Raw genomic sequence first — 21,920 nt, 5'->3', positions numbered from 1 at the left:
CAAAGGGACAGCCGCTGCAGCTTGTTTATGCTAGCGCCTTTCTGTTGATCAGTTTTTGCTTATAAATGATTGTTGACAATATGTGAGCTTGGCTGCAGAGATTCTGTTGGTCAGTTTTTGTTTATAAATTATTGTTGACAATATGTGAGCTTGGCTGCAGAAGGCATTCTGCTCTTAGGATTTTTGCTGCTGTTAGCGTTATTTGAATTCGGATGCAGAAGGCATGTTATTGTTATGATTATTCAATTTGTAACACACACAGTGGGTTATGCCCTGCAATGTAGCTTATGAATAACAGTGGTTCAAAATGCTGTTGTTGTGAATATGTCACTATATATATACTATTCTAGAAGCTACATGTCAATGGTGACTCTAGCTCTTAAAACCTAGAAACGGGGATAGTTATAGATTATCGGACACAAACTCGTACTGCGCGGGCACTAGGAGGACCTACGGTCCAAATTTCAAGTCTCTAGCTCTTATAGGCTATGATAATCGTGCGTTCATATATACGGACGGACAGGTGGACTGACAGACGGACATGGCTTGATCGATTCGGCTGTTGATGCTGATCAAGAATATATATACTTTATGGGGTCGAAGATGCTTCCTTCTGCGTCTTACATACATTTGCACAAATACATTATACCCTTTTTACCCATTTTCTATGGGTTCAGGGTATAAAAAACGGATTAAAAAGCATCTCATAAACACAGCACAGAATACAATACAATTGCAATTGCAATGCTGTTGATAAAATTCAATAAGGACGTGCCAGTTTATGTGTGTCTACAAGTATACACAAAGTCTTGTAATTTGCGCTACTTGCCGCTAACGCATGGCCAGCCAAAATCGTTTACTTGGAAACGGGGCATCTTATCGATTATCGGAAACAAACTCCTACGTGCGGTAGGAGGACCTAAGTTGCAAATTTCAAGTCTCTAGCTCTTATAGGTTCTGATGTCCTTGCATTCATGCATACGGACGGACAGACGGACCGGCCTTCGGGCATGGCTAGATCGACTCGGCTATTTATGCTGATAAAGAATATACATACTATATTGGATCGGAGATGCTTCTGCCTGTTACATACATTTGCACAAATACATTACACCCCTTTTACCCATGGCTTAATGGCTTAAGATCTATAATTGAAACCATATCAGGTAATATGAATGCTGAAGATAGCAATAGAATGCTGAAGAAAGCAGTAGAATAGACAAACATATTCAAATATTAATGGAACAGAATTAAAACTATACTAATAAAATAAAAGTACAAGAAGAGTTCTCTTCGGATTTAGTGCACTGTTTATTTTGTGCTTACTAATTTTGGTTTTGGCTTGCGATGGCATAACTATTTAAACTGGTGTTTGGGAAATTGAATTTTGCTGACAGTTTCTCCTGATCCTACGATTGTTATTTTGATTAATTTGGGGGTTATTAGCTTTCGCCCAATCGGATACACTATTTGTATATAACCCCTCCCTATTTGCTACTTATTTAAGTTTTTGTGTCGACGTAATGTCGTATCTACCTAATATCATGAAATGCCTGTCGGGTAATTATTTTGTGACTGTAAGGACTGTATAGTTGTAAGGACGATAGGGGGCACGAAGATGGCGCTTTCGAATATTGAACCATTAATGTGCGGATATAGTTACAGTGTGCTATGCTCAGATATGGGCAATGGTCTATATAGGTAACGGATATGATGGTCGAACTCTCAGCAGATAGATGTAATTGCAAGCTGCCAAAAATAGGTTTTTTTTTTGTCGGTGACCGAAAATTAAGCATGAAACTTTATCTTGACGAAAACCAAAGCTTGGGGTCCCAATTTGAACCTCGTAGGGCAAAAGGCAGAAATTGATTCTAAGCTGACTCAATGCGACCCTGTCTATTAATATACTACGGAGACCAGATGACAGAGGAGTATTCAAGGATACGGCGTACAAGATAAGGGTATAGAAGTTTGGTTATGAAGGGATCATAAGACTCTTTAGACCAACGTTTTATAAACCAAAAACACCTTTGACCTCATTAACGCTGGTAGCTATATGAAGATTGAAGCAGAGCTTAGAATAAAATAGAACGCCTAGGTCCTTAACTCTAAGTATGCGTTGCAATGGCGTACATGGGCATATGACATAACAAAGGGGTGATCGTTTATTAAAAGAGTAAAGAGTAATGGTCTAAGATGACTACCTTGAGGAACACCAGAAGTGACGTGCACCTGTTTCGAGGTAGTCAACCTCAGCATTACTCTTTAGGTCCTACATTTTAAATACGATGATATCCACAGCAAAAGAGACGGAGAGAAACTTAAGCGGTCACTTTTAAGGAGTACAAGTTCATGATGCACAGAGTCCAACGCCTTACTGAAGTAAGTGTAAATGACATTAGTTTGCGTTCTCGAAAGAAAAAAATCATTTACCAAGGAAGTAAATTCAAGCAGGCTGGTCGTAGTTGACCGATTCTTTATGAATCCATGTTGAACAGGGGAAATAACTGATTTGCAGAAATTCTGCAAAGTCGATGTGATAATTTTTCTAATAATTTAGGGATAGCGGACAGTTTTGCTATACCCCTGTAATATTTTATATCAGACTTTCCACCTTTCTTGTGAAGAGGAATGATATAAGAATCTTTTTAAAGAGATAGAAAGACAGAAGATTCACGGGAATCTATCAATTTTGCAAAGGACGAAGAAGGAAAGCAGTACACTCCTTGAGTAGACAACGAGGAATATTGGCAGGCCGAGACGAGTTTGAGTTTTTAGCAGAAAGGAGAGAGGAATGGTAAATAATAGGAGCAATTATAGAACTAGACGAAGAAATATTATAAGGGAAAGAATTATTATTAGAACAGAGAGGGGAGTAAGTTGATTGGAAAAAATCAGCAAAGAGGCTAGCATTGCTAGCTTTATCTATCCCTAGAGAAAATGAAGATGGAAAATTAAAGATTTACGCTTCAAGTTTGGAAAATTTTAAAACTGTCTCTGTGTGTTTGTGCATATTGCTTTTTGCAACTAGTAAGGTAATTCTCAGTCCGGGATTAATCCAGGGTGGCTTAGAAGAAGCCCTCGAAGGGATTGAGATGAGAATAAATTCATCGAAGAGGGAATTCAGGGTGTTATAAAATAAAGTTAAGAGCAATATTCAATTCAATCGAGTCATATAAAAAAGACCAGTCAGTTGCATGAATACGTTGATTAAGCAAGGAGCAAGTCTCCTTTGCCAAAGCAAGCTTATTTGTTGTTGGTGAATAGGATATAAGAGGATTGTAATTGAACATTGCAACCTCTAAGGTATGATATACATCTTCAGAAACAGATAAAGGAGGGCACCTGGACACATCACCCATAAGGCAATCGTTATTTTTTATAAATTCGATTTACCTGTTATAATAATTAATTGTTCTTTCAGTTATGGATATATGACTTTGACTTTCTTCTTGAGCACTATGTATAATTGCCACCATACTGTTAGGAGCTTCCCCTATTCAATTTTCTTCTAACTTTTTTTCGAGATACTGCATCGGCAATATGATTTTGTTTCCCTGGTACATATTTGATTCGGAAATCAAACTCATTTAGCTTGATTCGCCACCTCTGGAATTTCATGTTTGGTACTTTTATATTATGAGGCCAAACTAAGGTTCTGTGATCACGAAGAATTTCGAATGTTCTTCCATAAATATAGGACTTGAACTGATTAGTGCCCCGGACACTAGCTAAAAGTAGTTCCTCTATTCATGTTATGTTCGTTTAGGGTTCTACTGGCATAACAGACTGGTCTATGATATTGCAATAACACTGCACCTACAGCGCTATTACTCGTATCAGTAAATTTAATATCGGAACAGACATAATTAATACTTTTAATTGTTCAAATGCTCATTTATATAATATATTGGTGGTGTGAATTGTTGCACCTTTCTCTCTTTTATTTTAATATCATTGGTTTGCCTATTTTAGCAAAGCTGGGGATAATTTTCTATAAACCGCAAAGTCCAAGAAATGATATTACTTTTTTAACCCAAATGGCTATACGAATACACTCGATTTGTCATGTCTATTTTTTGTTGAAAAGACTAATTTGGCTAGTGAGATTACTGCCATTTGAATTTGATGGAAACCTTTTCAAGATCAATGATAGTGAAACATTAGCAATTACCTAATCACCAAAATTTCAACCATGACCGGTATAGGTTATTTATCATCAATTGTTGTTTCATTAAGATTTCGATAGTCAATTACCATTCGAAATTTTATTTTCATGATGCATTACTTCTCGTTGGTACAATCCGAATTGGTGAGCAATAAAGAGATTTTGATTTTCGTTTTGTCACTTTCGCGATACTGTTTGTCACAACACTTGTGTAGCACTTTTTTTTTAAATCTTTTTTCTTTTTGTCTAGGAGTTCCAACCTAAACTAGTTATTTTTGGGTTCTGCGCTGATTTCCTTTCTGTTGGAACTCGTGGTAAGCCTTCTGGTTCTCTTCGGATTTAGTGCACTGTTTATTTTGTGCTTTATCACTTTGGTTTTGGCTTGCGTTGGCATAACTATTTGAACTAGTTGATTGGAAAATTGAATTTTGCTGAAGCTTACTTTTGATCCTACGATTTTTATTTTGATTATTTAGGGCGGTATTAGCTTTCGGCCTATCGGATACACTATTTTCATATAGCCCCTTCCTTTGTGATACTTGTTTAAGTTTGTGTGTCGACGTAAAGTCGCAAATAGCTTACATCATGAAAAGTCTGTCACGTAATTTATTTGTGATTGTTTATACTTTTGCACTTTGTACGATCTATTGATTTGAGTTAATTATGTGGTTATTTTTATTATAATTTTTGAGCCGCTAATGTTTTTTAGCAACTGCTTTGAAACCTAAGCCAATAACTGAAGTCAATTTTGGCTTTTCACAACAATACGCCATAATAAGTTTATTTGTCGAATTTTATAAGCTATAAGCTAATAGGCTGTGGCTCAGAAATAGTGGTCGTAGTTTAATTTTCTTAAATCTGGCTTGATGATCGCTGTTGGAGGACCACCAAACAGTAGATGAGCAGGAGTCAGGGCATCTAGGTTTGATGGGTTTTCTGAAATCGAGAATAATGGGTGTGAGTACAATGGCTGCAATTTGGCAAACAAGAGTTCGGAGCTCACTGCCGACTCCAATAGTCCAGCAAAGTGCAGAGAACGAGGGGGAATTTCCACTCTGTGACATCTGCGAGACAAAACTGCTGAATTGCTTCCACGTAGGGATCGCTAAGGAGGAGACGTTAAAATCTACCAGCTCGTTCTTCGCCCCAAAAGTTTGTTGCGATGTCGGACCCAATGCGTCTGGGTTTGCCCCGAGTGGCGATGAATCGTTTTAGGGCACTCCAAAATGTAGCAGTCGATAGGTCTTTGAGTAGCTCTAAGTGCATGGCCTTGCTGCTGAAGCCGATGAGTACGCTAACGTAGCACTTGATGGGCGGTCTCGTACGAACTTCTGACTTTTAGAAGAGAGGACCGCAACAATCGACTCCAGTTACGGTGAACGTCCGAACGGCTCCCAGACGTTCCTTTGGAAACCTTGCTATCACTGGCTCGATGAAATTGGCTTCGCTTGAAGCACCACACACATCTACTACCTGCTTTAGAGACTGTTCTCAATCCACCAATCGGCCAATATTGAAGTCGAATTTTGGACAGAAGTGCACGGGGACCAGTATATATATTCCTTTCATAAAACTGAGCGATGAAAGCTAAGGTGATTGCATGACGCCGAAGCAAAATAACGGGATGTTGCGCATCATAGTCTAGAGACGAATTGGTAAGCCGGCCACCCACACGGAGATCACCCACATGCGCTGCATGGAGCCAAGCAAGAGTTAAATCCGTATTAGAGATTTGATGATCAGCATTCTTTTCCTTAATTCAATGGTTGGACTTTCAGGAAGACAAGTCACAGGACAATTTGGCGACCATCTAATAGATACGATGAGCCATGAAACTAATCCGATTTCTGTCCGTCAGAGCATATCGCCACTCCATACTGTCGGTAAATTCTTGTATGGCAGCCACACGATTTGCCACGTAAACATGGAATTTGAAGGGCTCATCTCTTATCCAGGATAGAACAACAGACGAATCACACTAGCAGTAGAACTGGCTGATGAAGATGGTTGTGCACATAGCTTCGCCCCACATATATAAATAAAAAATAAACTTTGGAGGCTTTAAAATGCAGATTATGCATTTTCGTGCTTATCGCTTTGTAAGGAATAATATTCGACAACTGAACTTCTTAAGCCTAAATAAAGCTAAGGCGGTAAAGCGAGGCGAATTAGCTCCCAGAGCGAGTGATCAAGCTATACTGCGCTTTCGCTCCGCCCTAAACCTAACTTACACCAGACTCAAATTCATTTTTTTGAAGTAATGTGCGGATCTGCGACAACACCGGCCACCATGAAGCGCTTCATTTGACAGGTAGCCGATCTAACTTGTGGATCGGCCTTTTAAATTTTCCGCCGCTATCCGTCCTTATTTCTGCCACTCTTACGACGCCGTCCTCTCCTGCGTGCACCGCCGTCACTCTGCCGATCAGCCACTGCTGGGGCGGCAGATTTTCCTCGGCGACGACCACCAGCTCCCCCACGATGACGTTTGTCAGGCGATGGTGCCACTTGCTCCGCACTTGGAGTCCGAGCACATACTCCTTTGACTATCGCCGCCAAAACTGTTGCTTGAGCAACGTGATAGCTCGCCATCGATGCAAGCAGGTAAGACTCTGCTGGTCCGGGGACCCCACTGCTGGCAGAGCCCTTAATGGGCGTCCCACCAGTAGGTGGCCTGGCGTTAGAGCCTCGCCATCGCTTGGGTCCTCGCATATTGTTCCCAGGGGCCTGGAATTGAGGACGGCTTCCACTGCAGCTGTGCAGCTCTTCGGCCGTTAGCAGCAGGCTGCCTACGGTCCGTAGGAGTAGGTGCTTTGCAGACTTCACACCTGCCTCCCACAGAACCCGAAGTGCGGAGCTCTTGGCGGTATGAACGCAAATTCGCATCCGCTTTTTGATGCGAATTCGCGAATTGTGTCCGCCTCTTCCTCGATTCGAGCTTGCAACTCCTGAAATTGGCGACTTGCTCCGACGAAGCTCGTCGCGTTTTCGCGATGGACGGTTTGTTGGACTCCTCGATGGCCGACGATTAGATTTACTTTAGATTTGGCTGTCAACAATGAAATACGATAACCTTCTGCAGTGTGACTGCGGATAACTCAAGAGAATTCGAAAACCATTTGGTTAGTTCGAAACCTGTACTTTAAAGTATTTGCGACACTGCAGACTTAATTGTCTGAAGGTTCTCTACGCATGCAGCATCAGTCAGTAAATCATCGACCTAAAAGTTGTGCCTGATAACATCAGCAGCTTTAGGTTGTGATGACTCGCTCATTTCGCTTAGCTTTGTTAAACACCGTATTGCCAAGAACGGGGTGGGCGCAGTGCCGTAAGTTACAGTGTTTAACCTGAAGAACCTCAAAGAGTCAGATGGGTTCTTTCTCCACGCTACGAGCTGGAAATCTCGATCTGCTTCATGCAGCATGACCTGCCTATACATTTTTTTGATGTCAGCTGTCAATGCATATTTGTAGATTCTAAATCGAAGCACAGTCGAATATAGCTCCTCTAAAATGGACGGTCCAACCATTAGAAGGTCATTTAACGCAATTTGAGATGATGTCCGACACAACGCGTCACTTGGTCGATGTCTTTGTGGTCTTAAAACACACTGATACGGAATGAAGAAGTGTAGAGTACTTGGAATCTGATCATCTATTTTAGACATGTGACCTAAAGTTAAATATTCCTCCATGAGCTCGGGATCTCGAGACAAGCGTCTTTTAAGCGACAGAAAACGACGCCTAGCAACCTCGAAGGAGTTGAAAAGCTGATTGGGATCTGATTTGAATGGCAGTCTTACTTTAAATCTACTTGACGGCAATATATCCAAATTATCTAGAAAGTGGCTCTCACATAACTGGTGTTCAACTGTTCGGACCTTTTTGGCTGCAGGCAACTCCTCCAATGACCAAAATTTCTGCAACGTTTTGTCTATCGAGGTATGACTTTTCTTGACAACTCAAATTATTAGTATGAGTCTTCTCATGACTTGACGGCGTGTAACGCCCTGAGTCAATCCAGCCAACTAGTGTCTTTTGCAGAATCAGACAATTCGGACCTGGTTTAATGTGACCGACAAACAAACGCTCAAAGAACTTCTCAGCTCCGATGAGCATGTTGATCTTCTGTTACTTATGGATCAGCCAATTGCAGGTTCTCCGGGATTTTCCAATCACTGACATTGACCGTATGGTCAGGCTGGTAACCCGAAATGGTCTTCAAAATCCACAAATCTAATGAGAACTCTTCCTTAGTTGAGTATTGCATTGAGCAATACCAAGTAAGCTGATACTAGCCTCCTCTCTACGCAGCTGCAATCGTTTTGCTAGCTAATCTGTTCTAAAATTCATTTGTGAACCAGAATCGAGTAAAGCTCTAGCCAAAATGAACTCGCCACTTCTCGTTTTAACGCTAACAACTGCGATAGTTAGGATTACGCTATCAGACACATTCGCATGCATAGCATGTGAAGTCGATGGTTGATCCTCTGCGAAGGGATGGTGGTAACGCTCGAACGTTAGAAACGGCAGAGTACGTATGCAACAGTGTGTTATGAGAACGACTGCATACTCTGCACTTGTGCACTTGAAACGCTCTAACAGTGCGTCTATCTTCAGCAGAGAGACATGAGATCAGATGATTGAATTTCTCTATGCTCGGGATCCCTTGATCTTTATGAACAAGAGTTTCGGACAGGCTAATATAATTTTTAAACTCTGAGTATTTTACACTAAACTTGGGAAGTGCTAGATGCGGAAGACGTGTGCGTGGAGCCGCATCTGGCATGCTTGCAGGTGTTGCAGGACTTAATGTCTTGATAACGGACCTTAGATGAGCTTCCGTCGTTATACAGTCAATAGTTTCTACTCGAGTCTGATATTTTAACGCTTTATCTATATGCGAGACCAGCATTTCTAATCTGCATTCCAACTCTGTAGATTCTAGGTTTAATTTACCCTTTATTATTTGATCATTTAAACGTATTATGCTTTTAACGGACATATTGCGTTTCTTTAATGAATCGTCAAAACTTTCCTTAGTAGCCATATTTGACTCTAAATTTGATTTAATAATTATTAATTTAATTTAAAATCGAATTGCCAAAACAAATTAAAAAAACTGTTATGCCTGATCAATAAAGCGTAGGGGAGCGAGCTTCTCTTGACCGAAACGCGCCATCGAAAAATGCGTACAACAAGAATTGCACAGCCACCGTGTGTATGTATGCGTGTACTGCACTTATATACAAGCGCTTGGTCTCGGACAACTGTATAATTTACAGTGGTTGAGAGTGATGGCAAGAAGGGGGAAACGACAAACTATAAGCAAAATTAATTATATGTATAAATATCCAAAGCGGTTAGTAAGGACATGCAAATGTTATTTATGCTCAACTACTTTACATAAGTGCCAAGAATTGAAAGCGTTTGCTTCATTAGCGCAACCGAGCCAATAGAGTTGGGCTTTCAATTATTAGCACAGTACCTGCTGTTCCGGACGTTCCACTTTGGAAGCTACTTTCCTTGGCATTCTCCAATGGTGGCAGCAGGATAGATTTATTTTTTAATTATTCCCGGCCGACGCGAAATAATTTTTCTTTTCAATTCAACTAACTCGCGAGCCACAGCTACTTGAACTTAAACCACGTGATTTTATTTAATACGCAAAATTATCTTTTAAAACTGTCCACCCGGGGGCTCCATGAAAAATTATATTATTTTATATAATTAAAAAACAAACTTTGGTTGCTTTAAAAGGCAGATTATACGTTCTCGTGCTAATTGCTATGTTATTATTCGACAACTTAACTTCTTAAGGCAAAATAAAGCTAAGGCGGCGAAGAAAGGCGATTTCGCTCCCATAGCGAGTGATAAAGCTGTAATGCGCTCTCGCTCCGCCAAAAATGTAACTTACACTACTTTCATCCCAAGTTAATTGGTCTATACAAAGCTGTTGATGAAAGGTCTTTGCTTTAGTTATGACTGGACCCAAAAGTCCAAGCGGATCATAAAACCGGGCAACAATAGACAGAACTACGCTCCTGCAGGGGTTAACAGTGAAATCTAGAACAGAAAATAAAATTACCAACTGGTCGATCGCTGGATCCCATACAACACTATGGCCTTGGTGACATCGCTACCATCATCGAACTTCAAATATTGTTCCCTTTCTTCATCACCTATTCCATCGAGGACTTCTTGGGGACTGGAACACTACTTTCGAAGCTTGAAATTGCCACGCGACCATAGGATGCAGCTGAAATAACTATCAGGCGCAGTCACAAGGACACAGCGATATATTTTGCAAATGTCAACTGTCAGAGCAACAGGATAGTTGTGAAATCAGATCAGGACGTGGAACAATTTAGGTTGAATGATAGGTCCTGCCATCAGCATATCATTAAGAGAATATCCAGATTCAGTTGTCGCAGAGCCATCAAACACAACACGCAACTTAATTTTGGTGCTGTCTTCCTTTAAGACGCGATTGTGTGGGAGGAAGTATTTACAACAGCCACTCAACTCTGGATTATCTTGCGACAGGTGATTCAGATCCAGAAACTCTTTGATGAATGCCGAGTACAGCTCCTTCAGATGCGAATGCCGACCCAATTTTCGCTGAAGACTGAGAAATCGACGAACCAGAACTTTTCTTTACCGTTACCACTACAGTGGCCAAGAGCACAACACCAGACTGAAGACCTTGGACAGCAAGAGGGGTATTGGAGTGAGCGTAAATTGAAGTAGCTGCGGTCAAAGCGGGCAATGTATGTGATGTTGTCGACGCTTTAGCATCTGGTGATGTAGCTAAGTGCAGTAGGGTATGATGTTTTCCCCCACAAGTACGACAATGACTTCTACTGCAAGACCGAGTTTGATGTCCCTTCCTTAGGCAGTTATAACATAGTGCCAGTTTCTTGACTTCCTTCCTATGGGATGACATGGCATGTTGCACGTTCTCCAGCCTTTGACAACGCCTTTCCAGAAATGTGAAGAACTCATCGGATGACGGGATTTTGTCAATGCCTGCGGCCTCCTCCCATTTGGTCTGATTCTGAGTGTCCAACTTTTAAAGCAGCGTCTGCACTATTATGCATCCTGAAATTCGCTCAAAACTGCCCAAGGTCTGCAACGCACGAATATGCGAATTGAAATTGTCCGAGAACTCAAGGAGTTTTGAAGCCGATTCCGAATCTACCCTCTTGAGCCCAAGAATCTCGTTGATGTTTGCCTGGAAAACAAGACTTTTATTACTAAATCTTCTCTTCAGAATATCCAGAGCCACACGATAATTGGCACCGGAAAACTCCAACGATCGAACCGAATCCAACGCAGAAAAACGTGAGCGGAGATGCTGCATCTGTTCAATATTCGACAGCTCGGTTTCCTTGTCGCCGACCGACCGAAACATCGCGATGAAATCCGAATATTCGGTGTAGCCACCGGAAAACGTAGCTAATTTGAGCTCGGGCAAGCGAGTTCGGTTGGTCACGATCACGGTTGGGGCTAACAACTCCTCATGATGAACTAAGATTGAATGGGACGGCACGTTAGATTGACTTCGCTGAATATTTACGCGAACGCGAGCTTCAATCATGGCTACCACCTCGACGAAATCATCGCGTAATTTGCTGCCAATTCATCAAAATTCAGGAAGTCATGCGCGGCATTAAAGGCAGACTTAGTTTGTTCAATTAAAAGAACACGTACTTCTAAGTCGGTGGCACAAGAGGTATTAATTTTCTCGTCAGATAAATACCTTTCTATATACCTAGTCTCGCTAGTCTCGCTAAATCGGAATACCAAAGCTGTATAGCTGAAGAACAACGCACACGAAAAATGCGAAGAGTGCAGCTGCCTATGTACAAGCGTATTTATTTAAGCTGAGCCGGCGAATGACCGCACAAAAGGGGGATCGCCAAAGTCAACTAGCGGCGTCTATGTATATGTGAATTTTGGGAGCTGTAAATTGTCAGCACACATAGGCGTTTTACAATTGCCTAATTATAAGAAGTCACAATACTTTTGTTGCACTTGAATAATACCTTTTTTTTTTATTTTTAGTTTGGCAATATATTTAATTTGCTCTTATGCACTGCAATATTAAATCTCGCCAATGCCTCCAAATGTTGAGTCGCTTATGTTTTTTAGCAACTTTTTTGAAACCTTAGCCAAGAATTAAAGTCAATTTTGGCTTTTAACAACAATACGTTATAAAAAGTTTTTTTTTGTCAAATTTTATAAGTTACTAGCGGGTATAGACCGTCCTTGCCCGTGTCACGTATGTTATAAAATCAATGTGTTCAAAAAGCTCTGAAAATGATTTTGAAACTGATCGGACGGGAATCAAACAACTTTCATGCAAATCGGACAAACTTAAAATTCACCAAAAAAATCTTTGAAATGCATTTTCGACCGAAGGAGTTTAGATTTTGCGAAAAATGTGAAACACGTCTCAAATGATTTTTCTTATAGCTCTTTTTCGATCCCGGTTTGCACCAAGGAGGGATGGATTTTTCAAAAAGTGTGAAACACCCCTCAAATGAATTTGAACATAGATCTTTGAAAATGAGTTTGAGGCCGATCTGATGGTAAACAGAAAACTTTCATACAACCGTTTTCCGCCAATTTACCACTTTTGCGGGTGGAATTTCCTAAATCGCTGAAATATATATTTGTTAAGTTCTTATGTAGAGCTTTAAAAATAAGTTTGAAATAAAGTTTGGAATTTCCTAAAAGTGTGAAGCACCCCTCAAATGATTTTGAACAAAGATCTTTGAAAATAAGTTGAGGCCGATCGGATGGTAAACAAAAAAGTTACATACAAACGTTTTTCGCGATTTTTCCACACTTGCGGGTGGAATTTCCCGAAACCCCGTCTTAACGTGCACCTTCATCACATAAGGTAACTATATTGAAAATTTCAGCTTCCTAGCTCTTACGGTTTGGGCTGTGCGTTGATCACCAATCAGTCAGTCAGTCAGTCAGTCAGGACAAACAGTTTTATATATAGAGATAAGCTATAAGGCTGTGGCTCAGAAATATTTTTCGATTCGCCTCGATCAACAACTAACGAACAAGTGGGCGAGAAAAAGGAGAAAATGCATGTTTATAGTAGCTGCGGAAAGTGCGAGAGAGGCTTGTTTCCAACGAACAGCTGTTTCACTAAACTAAGTGTACGACCGCTTTTTATGCTTGTATGAATATTAGGTTATTTTATTTTGATGCGACTGCTGCAGAATCCAAAAATAATTATTATCGTTTTTTATCTTATTAGAAAGACCTACTAATTGCATATTGCAGGGGTCAGAAGATATTCTTATCTAGTCGTAATTACTGTTATATAGTGATATTCGTTCACTACCTGGTAGTCTTTATTTCCCAAAGGGTCAATGTCAACGAACTACTAGTGACCCAAAGTTCATATACGGATTAGTAATCGAAAAAACGTTTGTTGTATACGCGACTTAGTTATCCCTTACCGATCTTAAGTTATTTCGACGTATCCTACCGAGTGCGCAAATTAAGTTTTACATGGTTAGAAACTTTAAAAAAATATAATATATTCTTTATTGTCACTAAATATGAATTGGTTATCTATCTGTTGCGGTCGCTTAGCAAACTACGTTTTGAGAGAGCTTGAGACCAAATAACGGAATTTACATGAATAGAATATTCAACTTGACGGCTTGGATGCGCCATATAATTTTGGGCCTCTAAGGTTTATTGTTACAAATTTCAGTTGGTGTGTATCGTATTACAATATTTACGTGGTGTGCTTAGTTGCTAGGTCTAATGTATAAGGGCTTGGATATTAGTGCTGTGGACATATGCTATATTTGAATATATGACTGTATGTGCAAGTATAGTATGTGTTGTGGGTGTGGTACATATGACACTTCCCCATCCCTAAGAAACTAGCGTGTCCTCCGTCGGATATTTTCGGATATAATGGGTGATTGCTAATTATTATATTATCGGTTTCATTTAATTTGCTATTGCCTACAATATTTTCATGTAGTTGTATATTTATTGGTTCTTCTATTTCCGATTTTTTGTTTGTTTCTTATACTTTACAATTATTCTTTGGGGTAATGCTTTGAACTTATAGATAATATACAATATTATGTGCACTTACGATTATGCAAAGTGTTGTTACGGTTAGAATTTGAAAAGTGTTGCACATTTTAGTGTGCTCTTTTACAATTTCTTTGGCTTGAATGTATGATAGTGGTTCTAATTTGGTTACATTATTGCTCAAATAAATTGTTTGTGTATAATCCTACATTGTGCTTGTGATTATTATTTCATCTAATTGAATTGAACAGTTTGACGCTTTTATAAGGTTGTTACCTTCTATTAGCATTTCTCTATTGATACAATGGTTCTAATTTGGTTACATTATTGCTCAAATAAATTGTTTGTGTATAATCCTACATTGTGCTTGTGATTATTATTTCATCTAATTGAATTGAACAGTTTGACGCTTTTATAAGGTTGTTACCTTCTATTAGCATTTCTCTATTGATACAACCTTGTTTTAAAAGTGTTTTTGGTAGATTCCTTAAACCTAGTATCTATTTCAAAGTCAGGGTGTTTTACAGTTAGACTTGCTATTTTATTTAGTTTGTTTATTTGGGTGTTATCTGCGGGGCTCCGGCATATATGAAGATATCAGGTGGTGTTCTACCAGTTGTCTTATGTTTTGTTTTATGGCTGTAAGTATAGAATATTGTTTCAAATGTTGTTAGGTGTTCTCTGGGTCGGACTCGCTGTTAATTATTCTTAGTTTTTCGTTAACTGTTTTGTAAAAACTCTCTATGTCAGATATTCCATTCTTACAAGTGGTTATTGTTATTTGAGCATTCTCGGACTGTAACCATAATTGAAGTGTTGCAAATATGAGTGCTGAGTCTTTGTCGGCTTTAATTTCGGTTGGTTTTCCCATTAGATTGAAATTTTGGAGGATTGCTCGTTTTCTTTCGAGCCAATCTTTGCTATTCATTTCTATTAATGCAGCATATTTGGAATAAATGTGTAAAGAAGATAGAAATTGTCAATTGTCAATGATATAAAAATCCATGACGTATTTTTCTCTATTGATAAGTGTTTCCGGAGTGGTTTGAAATGAGTTTAGTATCTCTATGTTCAGTTTTAGCTATGTTGCATATTTCGCATTAATTTATGATGTTTTGTTTAAGTTTTTGATGATCGCGTTAATAATATTTTTCTTTAAAAAGTGCTGTAACTTTTTCGATACCTGGATTCAATAAGTCTTTATGGGTTTTAAAGATAATTTCCTTGTAGTCTGCATAGGTTTGGTTATCAATCACTTGTTTTGTGGATTTCATTAGTTTTGTTAGGTTATTTGGTTTAATTATTTCAATATAAACGTTTTGAAAAACTATGAAATCGGCTTCACTTTTCAAACTACACTTTTCTTAGTGCATAAATATTCATTAAATATTCATTCATAGTTTGTGAACTTTGTTGGTTTTTATGAATTGTGGTGGTTTTCATTGTCTTCCTGTGCACTATGTATTATTGCTGCTAGGCTATTTGGGGTTTCGCCTAATAAATTTTTCCATATTTTGATTCGCGATAAGGCGTCTGCTATGTAAGTTTCTTTACCTGGAACATACTTCATATGGTAATCAAACTCAGCTTAATTTTCCATCTCTGTAGCTTCATATTGGGTTCTTTCATACTACTCAACCAAACCAGGGGTTTGGGATCACTAAATATCTCGAATTTCTTTCCAAAAAGATAGGACCTTAAGTATTTAGTGGCCCAGACAATAGCTAAAAGTTTCTTTTCTATTGCCGAATAGTTGACTTCCTGTTCATTTATTGTTCTGCTGGCATAACAGATTGGTTTATGATCTTGGGATAATTGTTTCTTGAAATTATGATATACTAGTACCGGATCGGACATGATAAGTAGCTTTAATTTTTCGAATGCTTTATGTACTGTTTATCTTTGGTGTTTATGACTGCACCTTTTTTCAATATTGCTGCCATTGGATCCGATATTTTTGCAAAATTTGGGATGAACTTTCGGTAAAAATAGCAAAGTTCTAAAAATTATTTGATTCCCTTCGCTGTTGAAGGTATTGGGTATTTTTGTATTGCCTCGATTTTGGCTGGGCTAGGTTTCATACATGTATCTAATTGTTGTTTTAGATTAGCCTCCCTTAGTTTTGTGAATAATTCCTCAATGACAATATATGTTCCTCCAAAGAAGTGGAGTATGCAATTTTGTCGTCCATATCCTTGTAGATCTTAGGAATTGAGTTTTCGTCCATTTGGATCTGACAAAAACCTTTCACGAGGTCAATGGTAGTGAAATACTGACATTTACCAAGTATGTCGAGTATATATCCATTGCTGGTATAGGGTATTTGTCATCAGCTGTTACTTCATTAAGGCTTCGATAGTCAATGAATATTCTAAATTTTTGTTTCCCGGATGCATTTTTCTTTTTGGGTATGATCCAAAGAGGCGAACAATAAGGTGATTTAGTTTTGCGTGATTTATATGTTTTTTTTGTAAAACGGGTCTTCGTGTTTGGTTTGGATGGATGTTTGGTGACATCGCTACCATCATCGAACTTCAAATATTGTTCCCTTTCTTCATCACCTATTCCATCGAGGACTTCTTGGGGACTGGAACACTACTTTCGAAGCTTGAAATTGCCACGCGACCATAGGATGCAGCTGAAATAACTATCAGGCGCAGTCACAAGGACACAGCGATATATTTTGCAAATGTCAACTGTCTAAGCAACAGGATAGTTGTGAAATCAGATCAGGACGTGGAACAATTTAGGTTGAATGATAGGTCCTGCCATCAGCATATCATTATGAGAATATCCAGATTCAGTTGTCGCAGAGCCATCAAACACAACACGCAACTTAATTTTGGTGCTGTCTTCCTTTAAGACGCGATTGTGTGGGAGGAAGTATTTACAACAGCCACTCAACTCTGGATTATCTTGCGACAGGTGATTCAGATCCAGAAACTCTTTGATGAATGCCGAGTACAGCTCCTTCAGATGCGAATGCCGACCCAATTTTCGCTGAAGACTGAGAAATCGACGAACCAGAACTTTTCTTTACCGTTACCACTACAGTGGCCAAGAGCACAACACCAGACTGAAGACCTTGGACAGCAAGAGGGGTATTGGAGTGAGCGTAAATTGAAGTAGCTGCGGTCAAAGCGGGCAATGTATGTGATGTTGTCGACGCTTTAGCATCTGGTGATGTAGCTAAGTGCAGTAGGGTATGATGTTTTCCCCCACAAGTACGACAATGACTTCTACTGCAAGACCGAGTTTGATGTCCCTTCCTTAGGCAGTTATAACATAGTGCCAGTTTCTTGACTTCCTTCCTATGGGATGACATGGCATGTTGCACGTTCTCCAGCCTTTGACAACGCCTTTCCAGAAATGTGAAGAACTCATCGGATGACGGGATTTTGTCAATGCCTGCGGCCTCCTCCCATTTGGTCTGATTCTGAGTGTCCAACTTTTAAAGCAGCGTCTGCACTATTATGCATCCTGAAATTCGCTCAAAACTGCCCAAGGTCTGCAACGCACGAATATGCGAATTGAAATTGTCCGAGAACTCAAGGAGTTTTGAAGCCGATTCCGAATCTACCCTCTTGAGCCCAAGAATCTCGTTGATGTTTGCCTGGAAAACAAGACTTTTATTACTAAATCTTCTCTTCAGAATATCCAGAGCCACACGATAATTGGCACCGGAAAACTCCAACGATCGAACCGAATCCAACGCAGAAAAACGTGAGCGGAGATGCTGCATCTGTTCAATATTCGACAGCTCGGTTTCCTTGTCGCCGACCGACCGAAACATCGCGATGAAATCCGAATATTCGGTGTAGCCACCGGAAAACGTAGCTAATTTGAGCTCGGGCAAGCGAGTTCGGTTGGTCACGATCACGGTTGGGGCTAACAACTCCTCATGATGAACTAAGATTGAATGGGACGGCACGTTAGATTGACTTCGCTGAATATTTACGCGAACGCGAGCTTCAATCATGGCTACCACCTCGACGAAATCATCGCGTAATTTGCTGCCAATTCATCAAAATTCAGGAAGTCATGCGCGGCATTAAAGGCAGACTTAGTTTGTTCAATTAAAAGAACACGTACTTCTAAGTCGGTGGCACAAGAGGTATTAATTTTCTCGTCAGATAAATACCTTTCAATACCCTAGTCTCGCTAGTCTCGCTAAATCGGAATACCAAAGCTGTATAGCTGAAGAACAACGCACACGAAAAATGCGAAGAGTGCAGCTGCCTATGTACAAGCGTATTTATTTAAGCTGAGCCGGCGAATGACCGCACAAAAGGGGGATCGCCAAAGTCAACTAGCGGCGTCTATGTATATGTGAATTTTGGGAGCTGTAAATTGTCAGCACACATAGGCGTTTTACAATTGCCTAATTATAAGAAGTCACAATACTTTTGTTGCACTTGAATAATACCTTTTTTTTTTTATTTTTAGTTTGGCAATATATTTAATTTGCTCTTATGCACTGCAATATTAAATCTCGCCAATGCCTCCAAATGTTGAGTCGCTTATGTTTTTTAGCAACTTTTTTGAAACCTTAGCCAAGAATTAAAGTCAATTTTGGCTTTTAACAACAATACGTTATAAAAAGTTTTTTTTTGTCAAATTTTATAAGTTACTAGCGGGTATAGACCGTCCTTGCCCGTGTCACGTATGTTATAAAATCAATGTGTTCAAAAAGCTCTGAAAATGATTTTGAAACTGATCGGACGGGAATCAAACAACTTTCATGCAAATCGGACAAACTTAAAATTCACCAAAAAAATCTTTGAAATGCATTTTCCACCGAAGGAGTTTAGATTTTGCGAAAAATGTGAAACACGTCTCAAATGATTTTTCTTATAGCTCTTTTTCGATCCCGGTTTGCACCAAGGAGGGATGGATTTTTCAAAAAGTGTGAAACACCCCTCAAATGAATTTGAACATAGATCTTTGAAAATGAGTTTGAGGCCGATCGGATGGTAAACAGAAAACTTTCATACAACCGTTTTCCGCCAATTTACCACTTTTGCGGGTGGAATTTCCTAAATCGCTGAAATATATATTTGTTAAGTTCTTATGTAGAGCTTTAAAAATAAGTTTGAAATAAAGTTTGGAATTTCCTAAAAGTGTGAAGCACCCCTCAAATGATTTTGAACAAAGATCTTTGAAAATAAGTTGAGGCCGATCGGATGGTAAACAAAAAAGTTACATACAAACGTTTTTCGCGATTTTTCCACACTTGCGGGTGGAATCTCCCGAAACCCCGTCTTAACGTGCACCTTCATCACATAAGGTAACTATATTGAAAATTTTAGCTTCCTAGCTCTTACGGTTTGGGCTGTGCGTTGATCACCAATCAGTCAGTCAGTCAGTCAGTCAGGACAAACAGTTTTATATATAGAGATAAGCTATAAGGCTGTGGCTCAGAAATATTTTTCGATTCGCCTCGATCAACAACTAACGAACAAGTGGGCGAGAAAAAGGAGAAAATGCATGTTTATAGTAGCTGCGGAAAGTGCAAGAGAGGCTTGTTTCCAACGAACAGCTGTTTCACTAAACTAAGTGTACGACCGCTTTTTATGCTTGTATGAATATTAGGTTATTTTATTTTGATGCGACTGCTGCAGAATCCAAAAATAATTATTATCGTTTTTTATCTTATTAGAAAGACCTACTAATTGCATATTGCAGGGGTCAGAAGATATTCTTATCTAGTCGTAATTACTGTTATATAGTGATATTCGTTCACTACCTGGTAGTCTTTATTTCCCAAAGGGTCAATGTCAACGAACTACTAGTGACCCAAAGTTCATATACGGATTAGTAATCGAAAAAACGTTTGTTGTATACGCGACTTAGTTATCCCTTACCGATCTTAAGTTATTTCGACGTATCCTACCGAGTGCGCAAATTAAGTTTTACATGGTTAGAAACTTTAAAAAAATATAATATATTCTTTATTGTCACTAAATATGAATTGGTTATCTATCTGTTGCGGTCGCTTAGCAAACTACGTTTTGAGAGAGCTTGAGACCAAATAACGGAATTTACATGAATAGAATATTCAACTTGACGGCTTGGATGCGCCATATAATTTTGGGCCTCTAAGGTTTATTGTTACAAATTTCAGTTGGTGTGTATCGTATTACAATATTTACGTGGTGTGCTTAGTTGCTAGGTCTAATGTATAAGGGCTTGGATATTAGTGCTGTGGACATATGCTATATTTGAATATATGACTGTATGTGCAAGTATAGTATGTGTTGTGGGTGTGGTACATATGACACTTCCCCATCCCTAAGAAACTAGCGTGTCCTCCGTCGGATATTTTCGGATATAATGGGTGATTGCTAATTATTATATTATCGGTTTCATTTAATTTGCTATTGCCTACAATATTTTCATGTAGTTGTATATTTATTGGTTCTTCTATTTCCGATTTTTTGTTTGTTTCTTATACTTTACAATTATTCTTTGGGGTAATGCTTTGAACTTATAGATAATATACAAAATTATGTGCACTTACGATTATGCAAAGTGTTGTTACGGTTAGAATTTGAAAAGTGTTGCACATTTTAGTGTGCTCTTTTACAATTTCTTTGGCTTGAATGTATGATAGTGGTTCTAATTTGGTTACATTATTGCGCAAATAAATTGTTTGTGTATAATCCTACATTGTGCTTGTGATTATTATTTCATCTAATTGAATTGAACAGTTTGACGCTTTTATAAGGTTGTTACCTTCTATTAGCATTTCTCTATTGATACAACCTTGTTTTAAAAGTGTTTTTGGTAGATTCCTTAAACCTAGTATCTATTTCAAAGTCAGGGTGTTTTACAGTTAGACTTGCTATTTTATTTAGTTTGTTTATTTGGGTGTTATCTGCGGGGCTCCGGCATATATGAAGATATCAGGTGGTGTTCTACCAGTTGTCTTATGTTTTGTTTTATGGCTGTAAGTATAGAATATTGTTTCAAATGTTGTTAGGTGTTCTCTGGGTCGGACTCGCTGTTAATTATTCTTAGTTTTTCGTTAACTGTTTTGTAAAAACTCTCTATGTCAGATATTCCATTCTTACAAGTGGTTATTGTTATTTGAGCATTCTCGGACTGTAACCATAATTGAAGTGTTGCAAATATGAGTGCTGAGTCTTTGTCGGCTTTAATTTCGGTTGGTTTTCCCATTAGATTGAAATTTTGGAGGATTGCTCGTTTTCTTTCGAGCCAATCTTTGCTATTCATTTCTATTAATGCAGCATATTTGGAATAAATGTGTAAAGAAGATAGAAATTGTCAATTGTCAATGATATAAAAATCCATGACGTATTTTTCTCTATTGATAAGTGTTTCCGGAGTGGTTTGAAATGAGTTTAGTATCTCTATGTTCAGTTTTAGCTATGTTGCATATTTCGCATTAATTTATGATGTTTTGTTTAAGTTTTTGATGATCGCGTTAATAATATTTTTCTTTAAAAAGTGCTGTAACTTTTTCGATACCTGGATTCAATAAGTCTTTATGGGTTTTAAAGATAATTTCCTTGTAGTCTGCATAGGTTTGGTTATCAATCACTTGTTTTGTGGATTTCATTAGTTTTGTTAGGTTATTTGGTTTAATTATTTCAATATAAACGTTTTGAAAAACTATGAAATCGGCTTCACTTTTCAAACTACACTTTTCT

The 21,920-nt window shown here is 38.8% G+C and overlaps 2 protein-coding genes across 2 annotated transcripts; both read right to left on the bottom strand.

Annotated features, from left to right (window-relative positions):
- Nucleotides 1-11,239: 11,239 nt before the first annotated feature.
- LOC135430058 (uncharacterized) lies at nucleotides 11,240-11,767 on the bottom strand. The gene has a single exon (XM_064684604.1). It carries the CDS (start codon nucleotides 11,765-11,767, stop codon nucleotides 11,240-11,242), a length of 528 nt encoding a protein of 175 aa, XP_064540674.1.
- A 5,931-nt stretch (nucleotides 11,768-17,698) lies between these two features.
- LOC135430056 (uncharacterized) lies at nucleotides 17,699-18,226 on the bottom strand. The gene has a single exon (XM_064684603.1). It carries the CDS (start codon nucleotides 18,224-18,226, stop codon nucleotides 17,699-17,701), a length of 528 nt encoding a protein of 175 aa, XP_064540673.1.
- Between the last annotated feature and the right edge of the window lie 3,694 nt (nucleotides 18,227-21,920).

This window comes from Drosophila montana, unplaced genomic scaffold (assembly GCF_035044405.1).
Source record: "Drosophila montana isolate Dmon_TW-CO22-7 unplaced genomic scaffold, ASM3504440v1 contig_2848_1, whole genome shotgun sequence".
Classification (NCBI taxonomy): domain Eukaryota; kingdom Metazoa; phylum Arthropoda; class Insecta; order Diptera; family Drosophilidae; genus Drosophila; species Drosophila montana.
Note: the sequence above shows the minus strand (reverse complement) of the source record. Positions and strands in the feature narration are given on the sequence as shown.

Bases quoted from the DNA above. Each gene is read 5' to 3' on its own strand.
- LOC135430058 (XM_064684604.1), bottom strand. From the start codon at position 11,767: ATGATTGAAGCTCGCGTTCGCGTAAATATTCAGCGAAGTCAATCTAAC.
- LOC135430056 (XM_064684603.1), bottom strand. From the start codon at position 18,226: ATGATTGAAGCTCGCGTTCGCGTAAATATTCAGCGAAGTCAATCTAAC.